Genomic DNA, 17,826 nt, shown 5'->3' with positions numbered 1-17,826 from the left:
CAGTGTCCTGGACGCCACTCTAGCAGGAGGACAATGGCCCAGAGTCTGAAGGGTGCAAGGCTGTGGGGATGCCAGGTACCAGAATGAGTGAGTAAACAGAATTAAGGTAAACGGGCAGCTAACCGGGAAGGCAAAAAGAGAGACCATCTTGGAAGCCGAGAAGGATTGATGGAGGCACCCTGCAGCCTGCCTTGGGAGACGGCCCAGGAGGGGCAAGACAATGGACACTTACAGAGGCACTTACCCATGGTATCTCCCAAGGGGGCATGTGGCCCTCTCATGAGCAAGCTGAGCTTCTGATGCACTTTGAAGCATTCTGGCAGCCCCCACTATTTGGCTCAACCAATTACCAGGAGCCATGCCATGTCTGGAGCTGGGGAAACCCTGTTTCATAACCATCAATGCCTTCTTCTCCCTGGGCTCTGTGGGGAGCCTTGCACATCACTGAGAAGAGAGCCGGGCATACCCTTGGAATCCTCCAGCAACAGGGGTGGGCAGCAGTCTAGTTCAGTCCTCACTGAACAATAGAAGGCCTTGTCTTCATTCAAACCTCACTGGCCCAGACATCTTCTGTTCCCATAGCCAAAACAGGGAGCTCTTTGCCATTCTGGGTTCTTTACTGAATAAAACCAGCAAAGGGTGTGACCCCAGCCCCACTTCTGCCAAGTAGAGACTTCATCTGAGGCTACAGCCTCATCCTTCTGTCTCTGTCTGCAGTATCACTACCGATGACAGCGACAGTATCTGTGCTCTGGGCCGATACCCACCTCACACAGCCTTTATGACCACAGGTACTTTTCCTGTACCCATTTCATAAAGATGGACACTGAGCCTAGAAAGAGGGTATGGCCTACTCGGGGTTAGATGCACGTGCATACGGGGCAGAAGGGAAGATGTGCCTGAAGAACACGCAAGCGCTCAGTCAGACCCCAGCTGCCTAAAAACACAGGTGCAAACTGCGCCCCAGGGAGCAGCCCAGCCACTGGAATAGACTGCTCAGTGGAAGGACAGCAAATCTTAGTGGTTCTCCCGCGTGAGGAGACCTGGCCAGTCTGAAAGCAAAGAACAATAGAATCTGTGCCTCCTCCCCTAGGAGCTTGGGTGAGGCTGACAGCAGAGAAACAAGAGGCATCTGCTAGTTCAGGACCTCTGCTACTGCTTGTCCTCGTTGAGGCATCAGAACTGTGATATTTCTGCTCCAAGAATGCCGTATAATACCCACAGAGCTTCCTTGTCCCAGGTAGGGCTCATCTTTGCACAACACTGGAAAGCAAGAAAAGGAAGAGGGCCTGAAGATATGCACCCATCTTCAAGAATTCTGGGAGTGTTGATGTCTGGGCACTACGCTGGGCCCCTCACTCAGTCCAACACACCAAGATGGGCATGGATTCTGAGCCCTCTGATCAGCAGGGAGCTGGCTCACTCAAGTGAGTCTTTGGGCTAGGGCCAGGATCACAGTTGTCTGCTGTGAAAGATGGGCAATGGAGGCAATGGGTGCAAGCGTAGACCTGAAGCTCTGGCTCTGTGGGATGGGCAGGAGCGGGTTCACTCAGCCCCAGCCTTGCCCCAGGTATGACCCTCTCAGGAACCACCTCAAGCAGAAGGAAGACAGGCTGCCCATGGGACTGAAGGGCATCCCTGGGCTTACAGGGGCCCCTCAAAACATACCAACGAGCTGGGCAAGGGCCACCCACTCACCTCCGCTGGCTGCTACAGCCCCCCCAAGCTCTGGGACCAATTAGCACCAGACTGTTTCTATCTGATCCCAAACCCATAGAGATCACTGATTTCCTCCCAGGACAGATTCCTGAGTCTCATTCTAGACATCTGTGCCATCCTACCCCTGATCTGGTCACTCTCTAGAGCTTTCCTTTGACCTCTGCTAGGACAGACGCCTCACTGTTCCTCCTTAACAACTTCACAGTCAAATCAAGATCCTCTCTTGAATGGCAAACTCCTTGCTGACCTATACTGCTACATGGCTGGCAACACTACCCAGGCAGGATCCACATTGAATGGGGCTCTCTAAGGAGTCATGGGAAAGAGCTACTCTCATGATGTCCTGGTCCCAGCTTATAGAAGGTGAGAGGCTCTTAATGAAGGCACTGTGGACAACTCAAGGTTCAGGAAGGAATCTTGAGTCTGTGGTCCTGCTCTGAGGTATGCACCACTGATACCTGACTTCTGCCATATGGAAGTTACCAAGTATGCAAAGGGCCTTCTTGCCCTATCAGGCATCAGGATCCCAATATATAGTGGCATCTCACACTTGTGAGATGACTCAGATTGCTCTGTGATACTGTCAAAGAGGCACACAAAGCAGCCACAAGACACAGAGGGCACCTGCCTATCCACGCAGAGGGCCCAACTACAAATGTTCCTCCTGTCGCATGAGGAGCCACTGGCAGAAGACAATACCAGCACCTCCCCTGGAAGCTTGGTGAAGCCAGGAGGGAAACAGGACTACCACTTACAGAGTCCTGGCCCCATCCTTGAGAGAAGAATCAAGATCACATCTCCCAGGAAGAACTACCCAGGCCACCCAGTCAGGCAAGTGTCACCACCAGGAAGGTCAGCTTGGTCCCCATTCTGCTCCCAGGCCCTCAGCTCCCATCCTGGTGTTATCAGTACTCCCCGGGCCTATGTACTACAAGTTCTATAGCAGCTTTGTTCATGCTAAAACAAGGGCTGCCTCAGAAAAACTGACATTCTCTCCAAAGTAAGGAGGGGTTGAGGGATCTAAGGAATGTCCCAAAAACCATCTCTGCCACCTCTGTGCACAGGACTTCATGAAAACCAAGGAAGACCTGAGTCCACAGAGTTCCACCCTATCCAAGAAACAGATATATACAAGGTACTAGAGTGACTTCACAACGACAAACAGCAGACAAAGGGACAGAGATCAGAAGGGAGAGGAGGGCAAAGCTCAGAAAGATCTGGGCCTGTGAGTAGGACTTGGGGACAACAGGGGACGCGCCCACCATTCCCACAGAAGGCTGGGCTGGAGCTGCCCATGAAGCAAATGACTGGGGGAAAGCAGTCAGGTGTGGAGGGAAGGTGTGTGCACAGAGTTATCATGGAGCCACAGATGGAGAATCATAGCAGAACCACTCACGGTGAGTTTACGCTGGAGACAGATGAGCTGCGAGATACAGTACCTCGAGTTTGCTTTACAAAACTGCACATGCAAGAAACAAAACATAAACAGGAGTGAGAAAAACCAGAGAACGTTCTGAGACACAAGTGACACTTGGGCACCACATCAGCGCAGGTGCAGGCCGCAGTGCACATCTGGCAGAAGGCGAGAGATGCATCCACCAGACAGGCACTGGCCAAGACCAGGGCTAAAGAAAAGTTGAGAACCAATTCTACGTGTGCAGAAAGGTGAGGCAAAAGTGAACCAGCAGACCGTACATGGCTGGAAGACAAGACACAGTTCTCTCCGAGACCATCCATCACCACAGCCTGGCCTACACTGCCCTAAGAAGGGATGGTCTGGGAAGAGTTATAGCCACCTCCAACAGTCTCCCACACCCAGAGACCCGGGCAGGCTGTCTTAAAGCTGTGGGGCTTGGATGAGCCCATGACATTTACAGGAGGCAAGAGCGCCCTTACCATGTGGGGCTATCCAGGCCCTGCCACTTACCCCACCTGCCCTCCCCATAAGCACCTGGTCTCTGCTCCCAGACCCTCAGTCCCCACACTCAAGTCCCATGGCTTCCAGGTCTTAATGCTCTCCCCCAGGAAAGAATCAGGCTATGTCACCAACCCACCTTCCATGTGACTGTTGCAGCCATTTCCAAGTGATGTGTCGAAGTTTTCCCAAAAATAACAGAGGAAACAAAAATCTCTTTACAGTCGTTTCCTTTCACACTGACTCGACAGGGATGGCCAGGAAAGTTTCCAGTGCCCCTTTCTAAAGGCCAAGATCTTTACACACTGAAAACTGAACACAGCTCACCTTCACACAACCCTCTGTGAGCAGGCGTGTACATATACCACAATGCCGATGAGAGAGTGACTGTGATTGGGAGTAGGATTTTATGAGGTCATGAGCATGAACATAGGACTTGTGAGTGTGAGATTTTGAGTGTGTGAAATTGTGAATGGGAGATTATAAGCATATGTGTGGATGTGTGTAAGAACATGTAATATTGTGAATGTGAAACCGTGCAAGATGTGAGCATGACTCTGTGTGTGTGTGTGTGTGTGTGTGTGTGTGTGTGTGTGCACCTAGAAGACTAGGCAAGGATGAGGAATCACAGCAGAGAGCAAGAAGATACCCTACACTTAGTGTCCTACTCCTTAGGAGCTACCATGGGGGCTACATAGGCCTGCACCTCACCCCACCAATTCTGGAATCACCTGTCATGCTACCCAGAGTGCAGAAGGCCTCAATCTCCATGCATACTGAAGGCCATTCAGCAGCCACGCAACACCCTGGGAGACACAATTGTGAGAAACACTGCAAGACAAGAGGTTCCTGATAGCCACATTCTCCCCAGTCTGGCAGGAACCCACAAGAGGGAACTCACATACAGCTCCTGCGCCCTCAGAGATCTTAGCACGGGTCAAAAAGTCAACAGCAACAGCCTTATGCTCAGTACCATGCACACAGAAAGGGCTTTACTCCATGTGGCCGATTCCCCAGAATCTCTAGTCAAGCCAGACTAGCATATGCTATTGTACATATCCCATCCTTGGGAATACACCTCATTTGCAACAGTGTCTCCAAGCAGGGACAGGGTGGAAGGAGAGTCTGGGCAGTTTCTTCTGGGCCATGCCAAGGACCCTAAACTCTTGCCTAGGCAACAGTCTAGAGAGGACCACCTCCAGGAATGGTGACCCTAGAGCAGCAACAGCTGCTCATATCTAGGACAACAGGAGACACGTGCTAAAATGAACATCGCTCCATGTCACAGGCCCACATCAAGCCATTCTCTCTACAACCGATCACCACCAGCTCACAGGGCTCAAAGAAAGAACACCAGGAGGGACACCTGCCAGGTCTCATCAACCTCAGGATCTAGTTACTGAATTAAACTGGCTAGCTAGTCAGTAACTGAACCAGCCGGACAGTGAAATACCATGATAGAGCACTGAGCTCCACAAGTCATCTAAGCAACAAATGCCAGGCCCCAACCCTCCTAGCTCCCAGGAGCTCGGTCCCTATGGGCTGCAGCCATTCTGGCTGATGATTCCCAAGACAAATGCTTCTCTACACTTAGAGACAAGTCCTATGAAAATATTATCTGGTGACTTCTGGGAAGGAATAGAAACCCTTTGGGCGCACACACACACACACACACACACACACACACACACACACACACACACAATTACTAACCAACCTCCACAACCAACCAATTCTAACACAATTTAGCAGTGCAGTCGTAGTCACCACGAGGTGCTGAGTCAAAGCCATGTGCCCAGCCTATGAAAAGTACGCAGCAGAGCAGGGTGAGTGGGCAGCTTCAATGCCAGCAGGGAATACTTCTCCCAGGATCCACCGATGGTCAGGCCTGGTGCCCAACTTCTCTGACTCCTAAACACTAACCCCCCTCTCTAGGCCCCTATGAACATCACTGTACCTGAGACCCAGCTGGCTGGCAGGGAGACTGGGTCTTCCCAGAGTCCACCAGCCCTTTCTCATCACAGATGCCTCCATTGCAGAGACACTTTTAGAAGTGTCTGGGCTGCCAAGGTGTCACCAGAACCTTTTGTCTCACAAAATGCATTTCTGGAAAATTATGTCTACACGTGGACTCCTTGCTCCCTGACCCCAGCCAGGGCTTTTCCAAGAGAGGAGCACTAGGGCCACTCAGACACCATCCAGTGAATCAGTGACCAGCTATTCACACCCAACAGGAAGGCCCTCACACTCTGCCCATGTTCAGGCTGGGGAAAGCCATAAAGAATGCTCAAGTGAGCCCTCTGCTCAGGCTCCTTTCAAGACAGTTCAAGGGCGTGGCTGTGTCTTCACCAGCCCTGACCAAGGCAGGGGTTCTGAGGAAGACATAGGCGCTGCTGCTCCCCAAAGCCACCCATATTCCATTCCCAGGAGCCTTACGCAGCGATGGAGATGTTGGCAGCAGACATAGGACTGACTTCAGCTACTTCTTTGGCCTTCTGGAGAGCAAGCTTCTGATTGGCTGCCTCTTCCATCTCCTCTTCATCCTGTTTGAACAACAAAATGGACTGTCTTCTCAAGGTGCTGTGGCCACTCTGAGGCTACCAGCTTTTCTTCCTAACCCCTCTTCTGCCCTCCAGACCCGGGGTAAACATCCAAGTGGGTGGAGTCCCTTGTGACCAAGGATGAGTTCTTTTAGTATTCTTCATGGCCTCCCCCGCTACCTCTCCCCGAGGAGTGACAATATCCAAGATTCTCACACCAGTGTTGCCTAGCTTGTGCCCTCTCCAGGTTGTTTCATGGATCTATATTGTGCTTGTAGTCAGACTTTGTTCCTGACCATCCCTATACCAGTACAAACCCACTACCAGAATTTTTTTTTTTGCACCTCAGGCTTTACACAGCAAATCCATCCCTCTTTCCATTTCCCTGTCCTTCTAGGAGCTCCTGAACCACTTGGATGAAGTTGGCCTACCCCACAAGGCCAAGAATGAGGGCAAGATGCCAAGCTCTTCCTGTTCCACCCTTGAGTTTCTCTGCCGGAACCATGCAGATTCCATGAAGCCCCACATGGCCATTTGCTATTGGGATAGGACTTGTGTTAGTGTAGGTTCCTGTCCAGGAAGAGGAATCAACAGCTGACAGCCCCTCTGACCTTGACCCCATGTCACTAAGCAAAACCAACAAGCTATGCTCCAGGACTCTGAATCAATACTGCTGTTGAGTCCATGGCCTGAGAAGGAAGATCTCCATGCTCTCCATCTGAACTACTGGGCCTCCCATGGTTTCCTAAAACCCCCAACTCTAGGCCTACCTATCTTCCCTGAAAGCTATCATTCCTCAAAATGTACCCAAATTTGCTTGAGGAACACAAAATGACAGAAACTAAATTCCTTTTCACTACGCAGAAAATTCCTCTATAGAGAAGATCCTCAGGCTTCATATAGCAGTCCCAGACACGTACACTTTAAAGGTAGGAGATAGGTCCTCATTCATAGCCCCTTGGGAAAGAGCCATCCTAATTACTCCAAGGTATATATTAAATGCCCTAAATATACTACAAATAATTCAGTTTGAATTTATTTCCACTTCACAGAAAAATATTGCTGTAACACATTTGGGAATATGAATGCACTGTTCAATATGCCCCATAGGCTCATCTATCAAATGCTTTGTTCATGTCTAGGAAATGGGGTCATGCTGGAAGGCATAGCTCACTAGTGGGTGTCACTGGATGTTGTGTCATGATCTGGCCCCTTCCTATCCATCTCTGCTCCCTAGCCACCAATAAGAGAGCCACTCTGATCCACCTCAACTTTCTGCCATGATGTCTGACTTGCCACAGCCTAGAAACAACAGAGTCAGCCAACAATGGACTGTTACCTCCGAAATGATGAGGCAAAATAAAGTTTTCTACCTATTTATCCTGCTTCCCTAGTTTTTTTTTTCTTGTCACAGCCATGAAAAGTTAACTAACACAGGATGGATCAAGTCCTCCCTTCTAGGCTTCCTGCCTAACCCTGGGAATGAAATGTAGTCAGACAGACAGACCTCCATTGGTCCCAATTCCCAAGGCAGGAGGAGTCTTGTATAGGATCCACCATAGGATCTGTATACAGGCAGGGCCCTGAACACTGCCTCTCAGCTTATCCTCACCCACAGGAGAACTTGAAGAGAGACAGACATCAGGACTCAAGTGGTCTCCTGCACAAGAACTAATGTTGCTGGTATCCCAAATTCACATGGTTCCAGAAACACCAAGGACAACTCTGGAAATACATGGGTTCCCCCAGCCCGTGCATCTCAGGCAGGGATCTGACCACACCAGGATGGCAATTGCCAGCACTGGCCAGACTGATAGAATTCCTGAGGCCTCCAAAGCTAGGAATTGGAGCAAAAGAGACATCCTGCACCTCAGGAACAGCCTAGGGCAACATGCAGGCCGAGGAAGGCTAAATGAAAGCCAAAGGAGGCTCCTGGCCACTACACTGCATAGCTATGGCTTCTTCAAAGCATCTAAACCTGCCTTCCTCAGAGAGTGAGGAAGGAAAACACGGAACTGAGAAGGGCAGACCTAGGAGATGTGCACAGGCGCCAACCTGCGCATCAGAGAACACACAGCACACCTCACAGAGATACGGTACATGACCGCACATAGGACACAGGCGCCAACCTGCGCATCAGAGAACACACAGCACACCTTACAGAGATACGGTACATGACCGCACATAGGACACAGGCGCCAACCTGCGCATCAGAGAACACACAGCACACCTTACAGAGATACGGTACATGACCGCACATAGGACACTGGCAATGCACCGGTTAGCAGCCTCCACACTGGAGCCAGAACTTGAATCAAAACACAGCCTAAGGCTGGCAGCGGGTAGCAGGACAGGAGACTGAGGGTTACCAGATAGGGGGTTGTGTCTTCTGGAGGGAAACCAGAGAAAGAGATGTGTATAATCATGTCCCCACGGGGCTTGTGTGTAAGAAATGAATATTGAATGGTCCCGCTGGGTGATGCCTGGAGAAGGAGCTGTCCTGCTGTGACACAGATGTGCAGAGACAGAACCACCGCTGCTCCTCCAGCTTCCCGCCAAGCCAAACATCTGAGGGAGCACGACAGGTGTTCTCTCACTGCGCTTTCGGGTTTTCAGAGCCCAGTGTTTCCTAGGGCCCACTCAGACACCTTCTTGTCTGAGAACACTCTTCACACGCCTGCTCAGATCAGCCTGCTCAGGACCCTGTACTTCTGTGACATGGGTAGTCCTGGCCAGTCTGTACCTCCTGTGCTCCTACACCCTGCCCTGCTGTTCACTCTTCCAAAGCCATAGCTTCTCTGGATCCCTGTACACACATGTACCTACCTTCATGGCCATGTCCCTCCTTGCTTCTGTGGTAATCCTGTATACCCACAGCCCACATTAATGTCTCTTTGTTTGTGACTGCAAGGAAACACACCTGGAGAGAAGTCACATGGACCCTGACACAGGAGCTGGCCTTCTTCGTAACTCCATAACTTCATCCAGTAACTTGATATCCATACCTTCTAGCACCTTCTAGGCTGCAGGTAGTGTTTCTACATACCTTGGTCAACTCCTGGGCATTGGCAAGGTTGTCCACAGCAATGGCTAGGAAAACATTCAGCAGGGTGTCTGGTTGGCTCCAGCTAAGGAAGAGAGCCCTCTGCCCCACACACTGACCCATGGTGGCCCATGAAAGACAAAAACACCTATCTACCAAGTCCCCATTCCAGGCCCTGTTGTACAGATAGATGCACAAGGCCCCTTCCCCACAGCCTCTAGACTCACAAACTGAGTTGCACCTCTACAGTTTCACATAACTCAACCTTCTCTAACACACACACAGACACACACTCACAGAAACAGGAGGGGGCAAGAGTGAGCTCTTTGATCACATAGATCTTTGGGGACAATGCTGTAGAACTGAGGATTAAAGGTTGTGTTTAACCAATTTGCCTTTGGCTCCTTCAGAAGATACACAACCTGCCTTCCACTAACTCATGAGAAGCCTTGAGACAAACACATCTGCTTTCACAAGCTCCAGAGATGGTTCCACCACCTTCTAGAGCTGTGAATATAACCTATCCAATCTAACACACAAATCATGACCAGAACCCTCCAGGCCCCAGTTCCTAAGCTAGGCTCGGGATACCTCCCTATCTTGGAAGTTCCCTTTTTTTGTTTTGTTTTGTTTCATTGTGAAATCCTGGGCTCTCCTGAGTAACACTGGAAACGGGAAGGTGGTTACATACAGTGGTCTGAGCACCCAACACAGCAACCCACCCTGAACTAGCCCCCAAAACCCAAAGGTAAATTGCTGCCACAACCCTTTTGGAACAAAGAAGACACAGCTATGAGAATGGTCCCCACAGGCTCACAGAATTGAATACTTGGTTGCCAGAGAAGGGCATTTTTGACAGGACTAGGAGGCATGGTCTTATTAGAGGAAATGTATCCCTGGTAGTGGGCTCTGAGGTCTCAGAAATAAGCCAGACCCAGAGTCTCTTCTTGCTGCCTTCCGACCAGATGCAGGGCTCTCAGCCTCTTCTCCAGCACCCTGTCTGTCTGCGTGCTGGCAAGCCAGGCCATGATGACAATGGACTGAACCTCTGAAACTGTAAGAGTGTGGTCAGGGCGTCTCTTTACAACAATGGAACACTGACTAAGACAGGGTGAGACACCCACACCAGGTCCCAGAGTAACGTAAGTGTCTTCCCTGAATCTCACCAGGACCTGGTTACTCTGTCATTGCCGTCCCACAGCCTCTTCTCACGGGGGACGGGAACTGGTCCTAGTAATGACAGCATTGCTATTGCTCTCCTCACATGTAGGCTCACCCTTCTGAGTTCTCAAAAGTTGGGGATGACCTTGGTGCTGCTGACACACTGGGCGGTGTAAATCCTGGCATTAATCCTGAGGTTCTTAATCCCGACATCCCAAATGTCGCAGACCCTATTTAATGTTTCCTGGAGGAAGGCTGCCTACAGGGCCCAGTGCTCACTGGACTTAGGTCCCTTTCACCCTATGTCTGGGGACTCACCCTTGCCAGGCAATGCCATTCTCTGGCCAGGCAAACAGCAACTGGGTAGCCATTACCAACCCAAGTCAAGCCTTCTGACTGTGTCCATGACCCATAGCATTGTTACAGGCAAGTCTTCTCAGGGCTCCAGCAGCACCCAAGGGATAGGACATCAAGGTTAGGATGACACCATGCAGGACACTTCTAAGCACTACATACTCCATGAACTAACCCTACCAAACAAATCTAGAGGGTGTTCCATGCCCAAAGCAGAGATATGTCTGGCCTAAGTGTCAGTGTTTAACTGCTGTCTGGCCTAAGTGTCAGTGTTTAACTGCTGTCTGGCCTAAGTGTCAGTGTTTAACTGCTGTCTGGCCTAAGTGTCAGTGTTTAACTGCTGTCTGGTCTAAGTGTCAGTGTTTAACTGCTGTCTGGTCTAAGTGTCAGTGTTTAACTGCTGTCTGGTCTAAGTGTCAGTGTTTAACTGCTGTCTGGCCTAAGTGTCAGTGTTTAACTGCTGTCTGGTCTAAGTGTCAGTGTTTAACTGCTGTCTGGTCTAAGTGTCAGTGTTAACTGCTGTCTGGTCTAAGTGTTAGTGTTTAACTGCTGTGATGATTATTCTTGATCTCAACTTGACTACATCTGGAATTTACTAAAACGCAAATTTAGAGGGCACACCTGTGAGGGATTTTTGCTTAATTTGAAGGAAGAAGATTCACTTCTAATCTGGATCTTTGAGGAAAACACATCTTTAATCCAGACCATTCCACCTGGGAAAACCCCCCCTCTAATCTGGGCCACACCTTCTTCTGGAAGCCTATATGAGGAGATGGAAGGAAGCATTTGCTGTTTGCCTGCTTGCCAGCACATCCATTCCTTCACTGGCACTGGGACCTACTTCTTTGGGATTCTGGCATCTACTGAAGACCAGCTGGATTCTTGAACTTTCTGCTCATAGGCAGCCACTGTTGGATTAGCCGGACCACAGCCTGTAAGTCATTCTAATAAATTCCCTTTCAATATATATGGAGAAAGACTCATTCTCTAAATTCTGCTACCCTAGGGAACCCTGACTAATGCAGCTGCTGTGGCAAGTCACTGTTCTGTCTCAGTATGAAGCCAACACTGCTATCCCCCTCCCTCTCTGAAACCAAGACTACACTTAGCTTCCTCCCACTGTACTCACTGCCCTCCAGGCCTCACTCAACCTCTTAAAGAGGAGGGAACACCAATCCTGGGATAGTTTACAACTTCTTTCTGGGCTCCACGGCCTCTACCACATTCTCTAAATGGGGCTCCTAGACCAACATATCAGGCCCTGCTTGTGAATCTGTTACAATACACATTTTCAGATCTCAAAGCAGACCCCAGCTTTACAATCTCAGAGGTTTGATACCCAGCTGCATTTCACAGAAAATACTAGCCCTAACCCTGCAGAGGCTCCATTTTCTGTCTCCAGTGCATTCAAACTACATTCACACCGGTTTCTTCCAGCCCCCACCCTGACAGGCATGAGCCAGGTGGATTCTTCTGGGCCTCAATTCTTTCCCCATGGGTTCTGTCCCTGGGTTGCAGCTTCTGGGTCTGCCTTGGTTCAAAGAGTGGATATCCCCACTCTCCCCTGCCTGGAAGGCCTATCTCTAGCCTGAAGCAATAGTGAGAGTCAAGCTCTGCAACTTTCTATTTCCAGCAAGGAAGGTTTACTTAAAGCCCAGTGCCAAAACTTACTCTGTTAAACTTAATGAGGAAGGAAGTCTTCTTCCCTGCCCATTCCATAGCACACCTTCTTAAATGACTCCAAGGTTATTCAGAGAGTTTCCTGAGCCCCTGCTAACTACATAACTCACCCCAACCCCTTCCCCACACAGCCCCTCCATACTCAGTGTTCTGGCACCCGGGGGGTATGCATTACCCATATTCTGAGAAGGAACTGCTTAAATACCCCAGCCCTTCTGGAGGAAGCCATGAAGTGGCCAGAAGAAGAGAGATGAATATCAACCACTTGTACTTAGCCCCAAGAAGGATACAGTTTCCAAACAATGTCAAGACGATGAAATAAAAGGAAGAAAACATGCCTTTGCTAACTCCACCTTGTGACTCAATGCCATGGTACATTACTGCATTCCAGTCCTCCCCTGTCAGGATCTGCAGCAGGAAAAACATACAACACATTAGTATTGTACCCACATGTACACAGTGCACAGCACACATGTACACATGTGTATGTACGCACACAAACACAGACTCGAATCAGGGCACACATACATCAAAGGACAGTGTGCCCATGCACACTGGATGACAGGAATTCCAAAGGTCCAGGAAACGGAGGATGGTGGCACAGGAAGGGGAAGCCATTTGGGGCCACACTGGCCACAATACCGTTTCACTTTAGACAGCAAGGGCCAGGGAAGGGAACAAGCTGCTCCATGTCACAGGAGGGAAGCTAGGCCTGTGACTCTCCTGCCAACTTTTTGGCCACGTAGGTCCACCCTCACAGACTGAATAGATGCAATCTTTGTCCCGTCTGCAAACTACTATCCCTACTTTTATTTCTTTCTTTCTTTTGAAAAGCAGAAGTAGCATAGAGAGTTCCAGTCTGAGAGTCTGAGCCTGGACATGAGTCCTCTCACTGCCCTGGCCCGCTTCTCATCCTTTGTGTGGTCAGGTATTCATCTGATCACTGTAAAGTAAGATTTTTCACATAACTCTCTAATCCACCTGGGACCCTCTGTTTTATGGGTATGATTATCCTGTTTTTTCTGAATGGAGCCCATTTTTCCAGGCCCATGTTTTGAATATCCCAGCCTTCCCTATTGAGTTCACTGTTATATTTCTCATAGAACCAATTTTCTCTCCATGGAAAGCAAGTCCCGAAGCACCAGAGTCTACTTTTAGCATTTTACAGATACACATGCCATACCATCACCACAACTGGAGCCGCCCAAGAAGGCTTGAGGCTTGTTGGAACAGGTGATTCCCTCCTGAGTCCTGGTCACTCTTGGACGTTTCTCGTCCACATCATAAGTGTCTGCTGCTGAACCCAAATTGGCAGCTGCAGGACCCCAGGAGTTTCACCTCCAGGGCTGACTTTCTGGTCTGTGCTCTGCCTGACTTGCATTGCTACCGTGGCCATGGTGCCAAAATATACTGACATCATGGACCCTCCCCTCCCCCATCCCCAAGATGTCTTACTTTTGCTATCAAGTGTTCCTTGAAGGCTATATAAAATGAACTTATAGCTAATAAGCTCAGGGCCAGAAGCAGAAAAGCCGTGTCCAGATCTTTTCCTTTCTTCTTAAGCCAAGTTAAGTAATTTCTGTTTTCTCGTAAAAATGGTTAAAAGCTGCCATTAAATATGAGGATCTTAAAAAACCTTTTTATTAACTATTAATCCCATTAAAGTATATAACTTGTTTACTTTTAGATTTTGATTATTGCATTTGAGGTTATACATTTCATACTGGAGAGATGGCTCAGCAGTTTAGAACACTTGTTGCTCTTGCAGAAGACCCAAGTTCAATTCCCAACACCCACATGGTGGTCCACAACCATCCATCAGATTCCTTGGTACTCCAAAGTCATCTTTCTAACCCCCAGTTGTGTAACATTTTAAGCAAAAACCATTTCACAGTACTCATATATATACAGAGAGGATTAAGAAATTAAACACCAGTGGCTGGAGAGACGGCTTGGTAGTTAAAGCCCTCGTTGCTCTTGGAGAGGACTGGAGCTCAGTTCCCAACACCCACATCCGCAGCTCACAACTGCCTGGAACTCCAGCTCCCTCTTCTGTGGGCATTCACACTCTCACATACCCACAGAGATATACACATACACATTATTGAAAATATTTTAAAGTTTTTAAAACTAAAGCAAACATCCAAGTGAGGCTCCTGAAGTCTCCTGATGGGACTTGGCAATGTTGTTCCTCCCCACCAGTTATACAACTTCCTGACTTTGGTGTTTATTGTCTTCTTCTACACCGCATATGTATAACAATATGAGATCACCCTGGAACGTGTTTGTTCTGCTCGGAGGTACATGTGTGAGATGTCCATGCTGACACATCTAGTCCTAGGACAATTGTTTTCCCTGGTTCCACACCACACACCTCTTACACAGTCCCTACATGAGCACGCCAGTGTTCCTGTCCTGTTATGACAGCTGGCACTGCTAGGTCACTTCAAACACATCTGCACCCCGGAGCAGGAGCACAGCTAGCACAGGAAGGGTTTCACAGGATGTTAGGAGATCACTGCCCACATGACTTTAACCACCCACCATCAGCACATGGGAGCTCTAAAAGCCACATCTCTAAACTCTGATGCAAGAGTTTTTAATTCTGACTACAATGAGAGCTGGGAAGGATGGTCACTGAGGGTTTAATTTGCATCTCCCTGGATGCAGTAAAAATGCTAGTTTTACCAGCTTATTTTCTAGCTTATTCACCAGGCCTTCCTTTACTGTTACTGGTCTATGACTCAGTCCTCTCCTACTACAGTGTCTTTAAGTTGTAAGTGCTTTCGATACATTCTAGAGACTAGCCCTTTGTATTTGCTGACACTAGGAAGATCCTTTGGCTCTGAACTTTTAAAAGTGTCTTCCAATGCACAGACACTTATTTTACATAATTAGTTTGGTTGATCGTTGCCTTTTTGCTGTGTGTTTGTATTTTCTTTAATACCTTTCCTGCCTTTAGTTAATAATATGGCATTCATGCGTGCTCTAAAATTTTAGGTTTGCTTATTTTTCATACCAGGTACAATGTAGAGATCCTGCTTACGCTTTTTCAAGTATCAAATTCATTATTAGCATGTGCGAGAGAGAGTAGGAGAGGAAGGGGGTATGTGCATGTGGAGGGGGCATATGCATGCTGTGATGAACATGTGGAGGGGGCATGTGCATGCTGTGATGAACATGTTGAGAAGGGGGCATGTGCATGCTGCAGCATACATGTGGATGAGGGGGCATGTGCCATGCATGCTGCAGATTTGGTCAGTCAATTCTTTCCTTCTAACTTTAAGTGAGTCCTGGGAATTGAACTTACGTTGTCAGGCTTGTATGGCAAGTGTCCTTACCCACTAAGCATCTCTCCAGCCCAGCACCATGCTCTTCTGTATGAGTAGATAACTTATCCATGCAATGACAGCACACATGTTTTATTTTGAATGAGTATTTTCCTTAATTGTCAATTCTAAACAAATCTTAAATTTTGTTTTTTCCTATTCTACTGCACTAAGGCTGCTAATACTAGTATAATCTGCTGGAATTTCACACACTTGTCTCTTCACCCTGTCAGATGTGCTTTGTCTCACGTTCCAATACCTTAGATAACATTATGAGTCACATTCAAGGACTCCCTAACATTATGCTGCCTTGTAGTCTAAGAAAACTGCGAGTTATTTATACAGACTTTTTTAGTTTGCTCCTTATTATTTTATGATTCTGTTTTACCTTTTTTTGTGGGGGGGGCTCTTTGCTATTTGTCCCAGGCTAGCCCCAAGCTCACAATCCTCATGTCTCACCCTCCTAAATGCTAGAATTATATCTATGAGCAACCACACCCAGGTTTGTAGACTAGTTAAAGTGTGCGTAGGCACGGCTCCTCAGTTCTTTGCTTCTAGATGTGTTAGCCTCTGTTTTGTGATCATGATATAAGTTTTTCTCTTCTCATATTATCCTCATTTAGTGTGTCATATCAATGATAACTTAGTCTCATAAAATGAGTGAAGAACTTATATATTCTCTGTATTCCACACAGACTAGCAATAACCTCTAAGTATTTAGGAGAAATCCTGTATAAAGCTGTCTTAACTTGCTGGCTTTGGTCTGGAGCGGCCCAGGCCTCCTATTACTTCTCAGGTCAGCATACTTTTTCTCCTTAATGGGCATCTGAAGAGCTTTCAGCCACCACTGGCACAGTCCTAAAGGACATTCTGGTCCTCTCTCATGCTGAGTCACAGCTCTGAGACTCAGGATTTTAGGCTCTAAGCGAGACTGTACCCCCATTATTCCAAAGTTACTTTCCATGACTTCTGGTATCTGTCGCTCATGAAACAGCCATCAGAAGAGTTGTGTTTTTGTATGAACCGTTATTCCAGTGCAGCTCTTAGGATGAGCTCTTCTGCATTACAGCATGTCTCAATCTAGGCTTACTCTTCATTCCACTCAGCCTCTATGAACACATGTTCTCTGAGTCTGCCTAGAACTGGCCACTCCCCTCTCTTTTAATTTGTTTCCTTTTGTAGTTCCTGGGATTGAACTCAGGGTCAGTGCATGCTAGGCAAATCTCAATCACTAAGATGCACCCCCAGCCCCCTGATCTCCAAGCCCAGCGCATGCAATACATGAATCCTCTTGTTTCCATGCTACAGCCAGCTGGGCATGTCTCTTTCTAACTCTGCTGCCCACCATCCCTTAGACGTGTCCAGAGTGCAGTCTACCTACATTTTTTACTCGAATTGTTACAGCTTTAATGTCTAGGATTCCTACTTAGTTCTTATTCTTTGACTTAGATGCTTTTCCTCAATTTGGGGATTTTTGAGAGTTCTTCCTCTGTCCTTAGACTGGGCCCAGAACCAGGCATACTTGTTTCCTTTCCTTTGAAAGCTGTCTCACCTCCCAACTGCGGGTGCAGTCCCCTCCTAGGTATCAGTGTTCCACAGTCTTTAATTTGCAGGCTCCCATGAGCAAACTGGAAGGTTTTCTCTTCCCTCTTTGCACCCTCCCATCCACACTTTTGTCCTAGTCCAGAGGCAGGCTCTCTCTGGATTTAAGACTCCAGTCCAAAGACATCCTGTCAACATCTCTGGCCTCCTCCATGATCAATGGCACCCACCACGTGTGAATACCACTGGTCAATGGCACCGCGTGCTCTGCTGGTGAAGGAGGCACTAGTTAGTTTTTGTCAGTTTGACCCTCCATTAAGGAAATGCCTTCATCAGATTGGCCAGAGTGACATTTTCTCTATTGCTGATTGGCACAGGAGGTCCCATTCCACTGTGGGTGGTGTCACCTCTGTGCAAGTGGTCCTGGGAGTTATAAGAAAGGCAGTTGACCATGAGACTGAAAGCAAACCATAAGGCAGCTGTCCTCCATGACTTCTAGCTTTGCTCGTACCCTGACTTCCCTCAGTGATGAACTGTGACACG

General features: G+C 48.4%; 1 protein-coding gene across 1 annotated transcript in view; it reads right to left on the bottom strand.

Annotated features, from left to right (window-relative positions):
• Positions 1-17,826, bottom strand: part of Cacna1b (calcium voltage-gated channel subunit alpha1 B) — a 160,771-nt gene that overhangs the window by 74,298 nt on the left and 68,647 nt on the right. The window contains 3 exon segments of the mRNA XM_005083737.4: positions 6,071-6,177; positions 9,221-9,288; positions 12,703-12,820. Of these exon segments, the coding sequence (XP_005083794.1) occupies positions 6,071-6,177; positions 9,221-9,288; positions 12,703-12,820 (293 nt within the window).

This window comes from Mesocricetus auratus, unplaced genomic scaffold, assembly GCF_017639785.1.
Source record: "Mesocricetus auratus isolate SY011 unplaced genomic scaffold, BCM_Maur_2.0 Super-Scaffold_100004, whole genome shotgun sequence".
NCBI lineage: Eukaryota > Metazoa > Chordata > Mammalia > Rodentia > Cricetidae > Mesocricetus > Mesocricetus auratus.
Note: the sequence above shows the minus strand (reverse complement) of the source record. Positions and strands in the feature narration are given on the sequence as shown.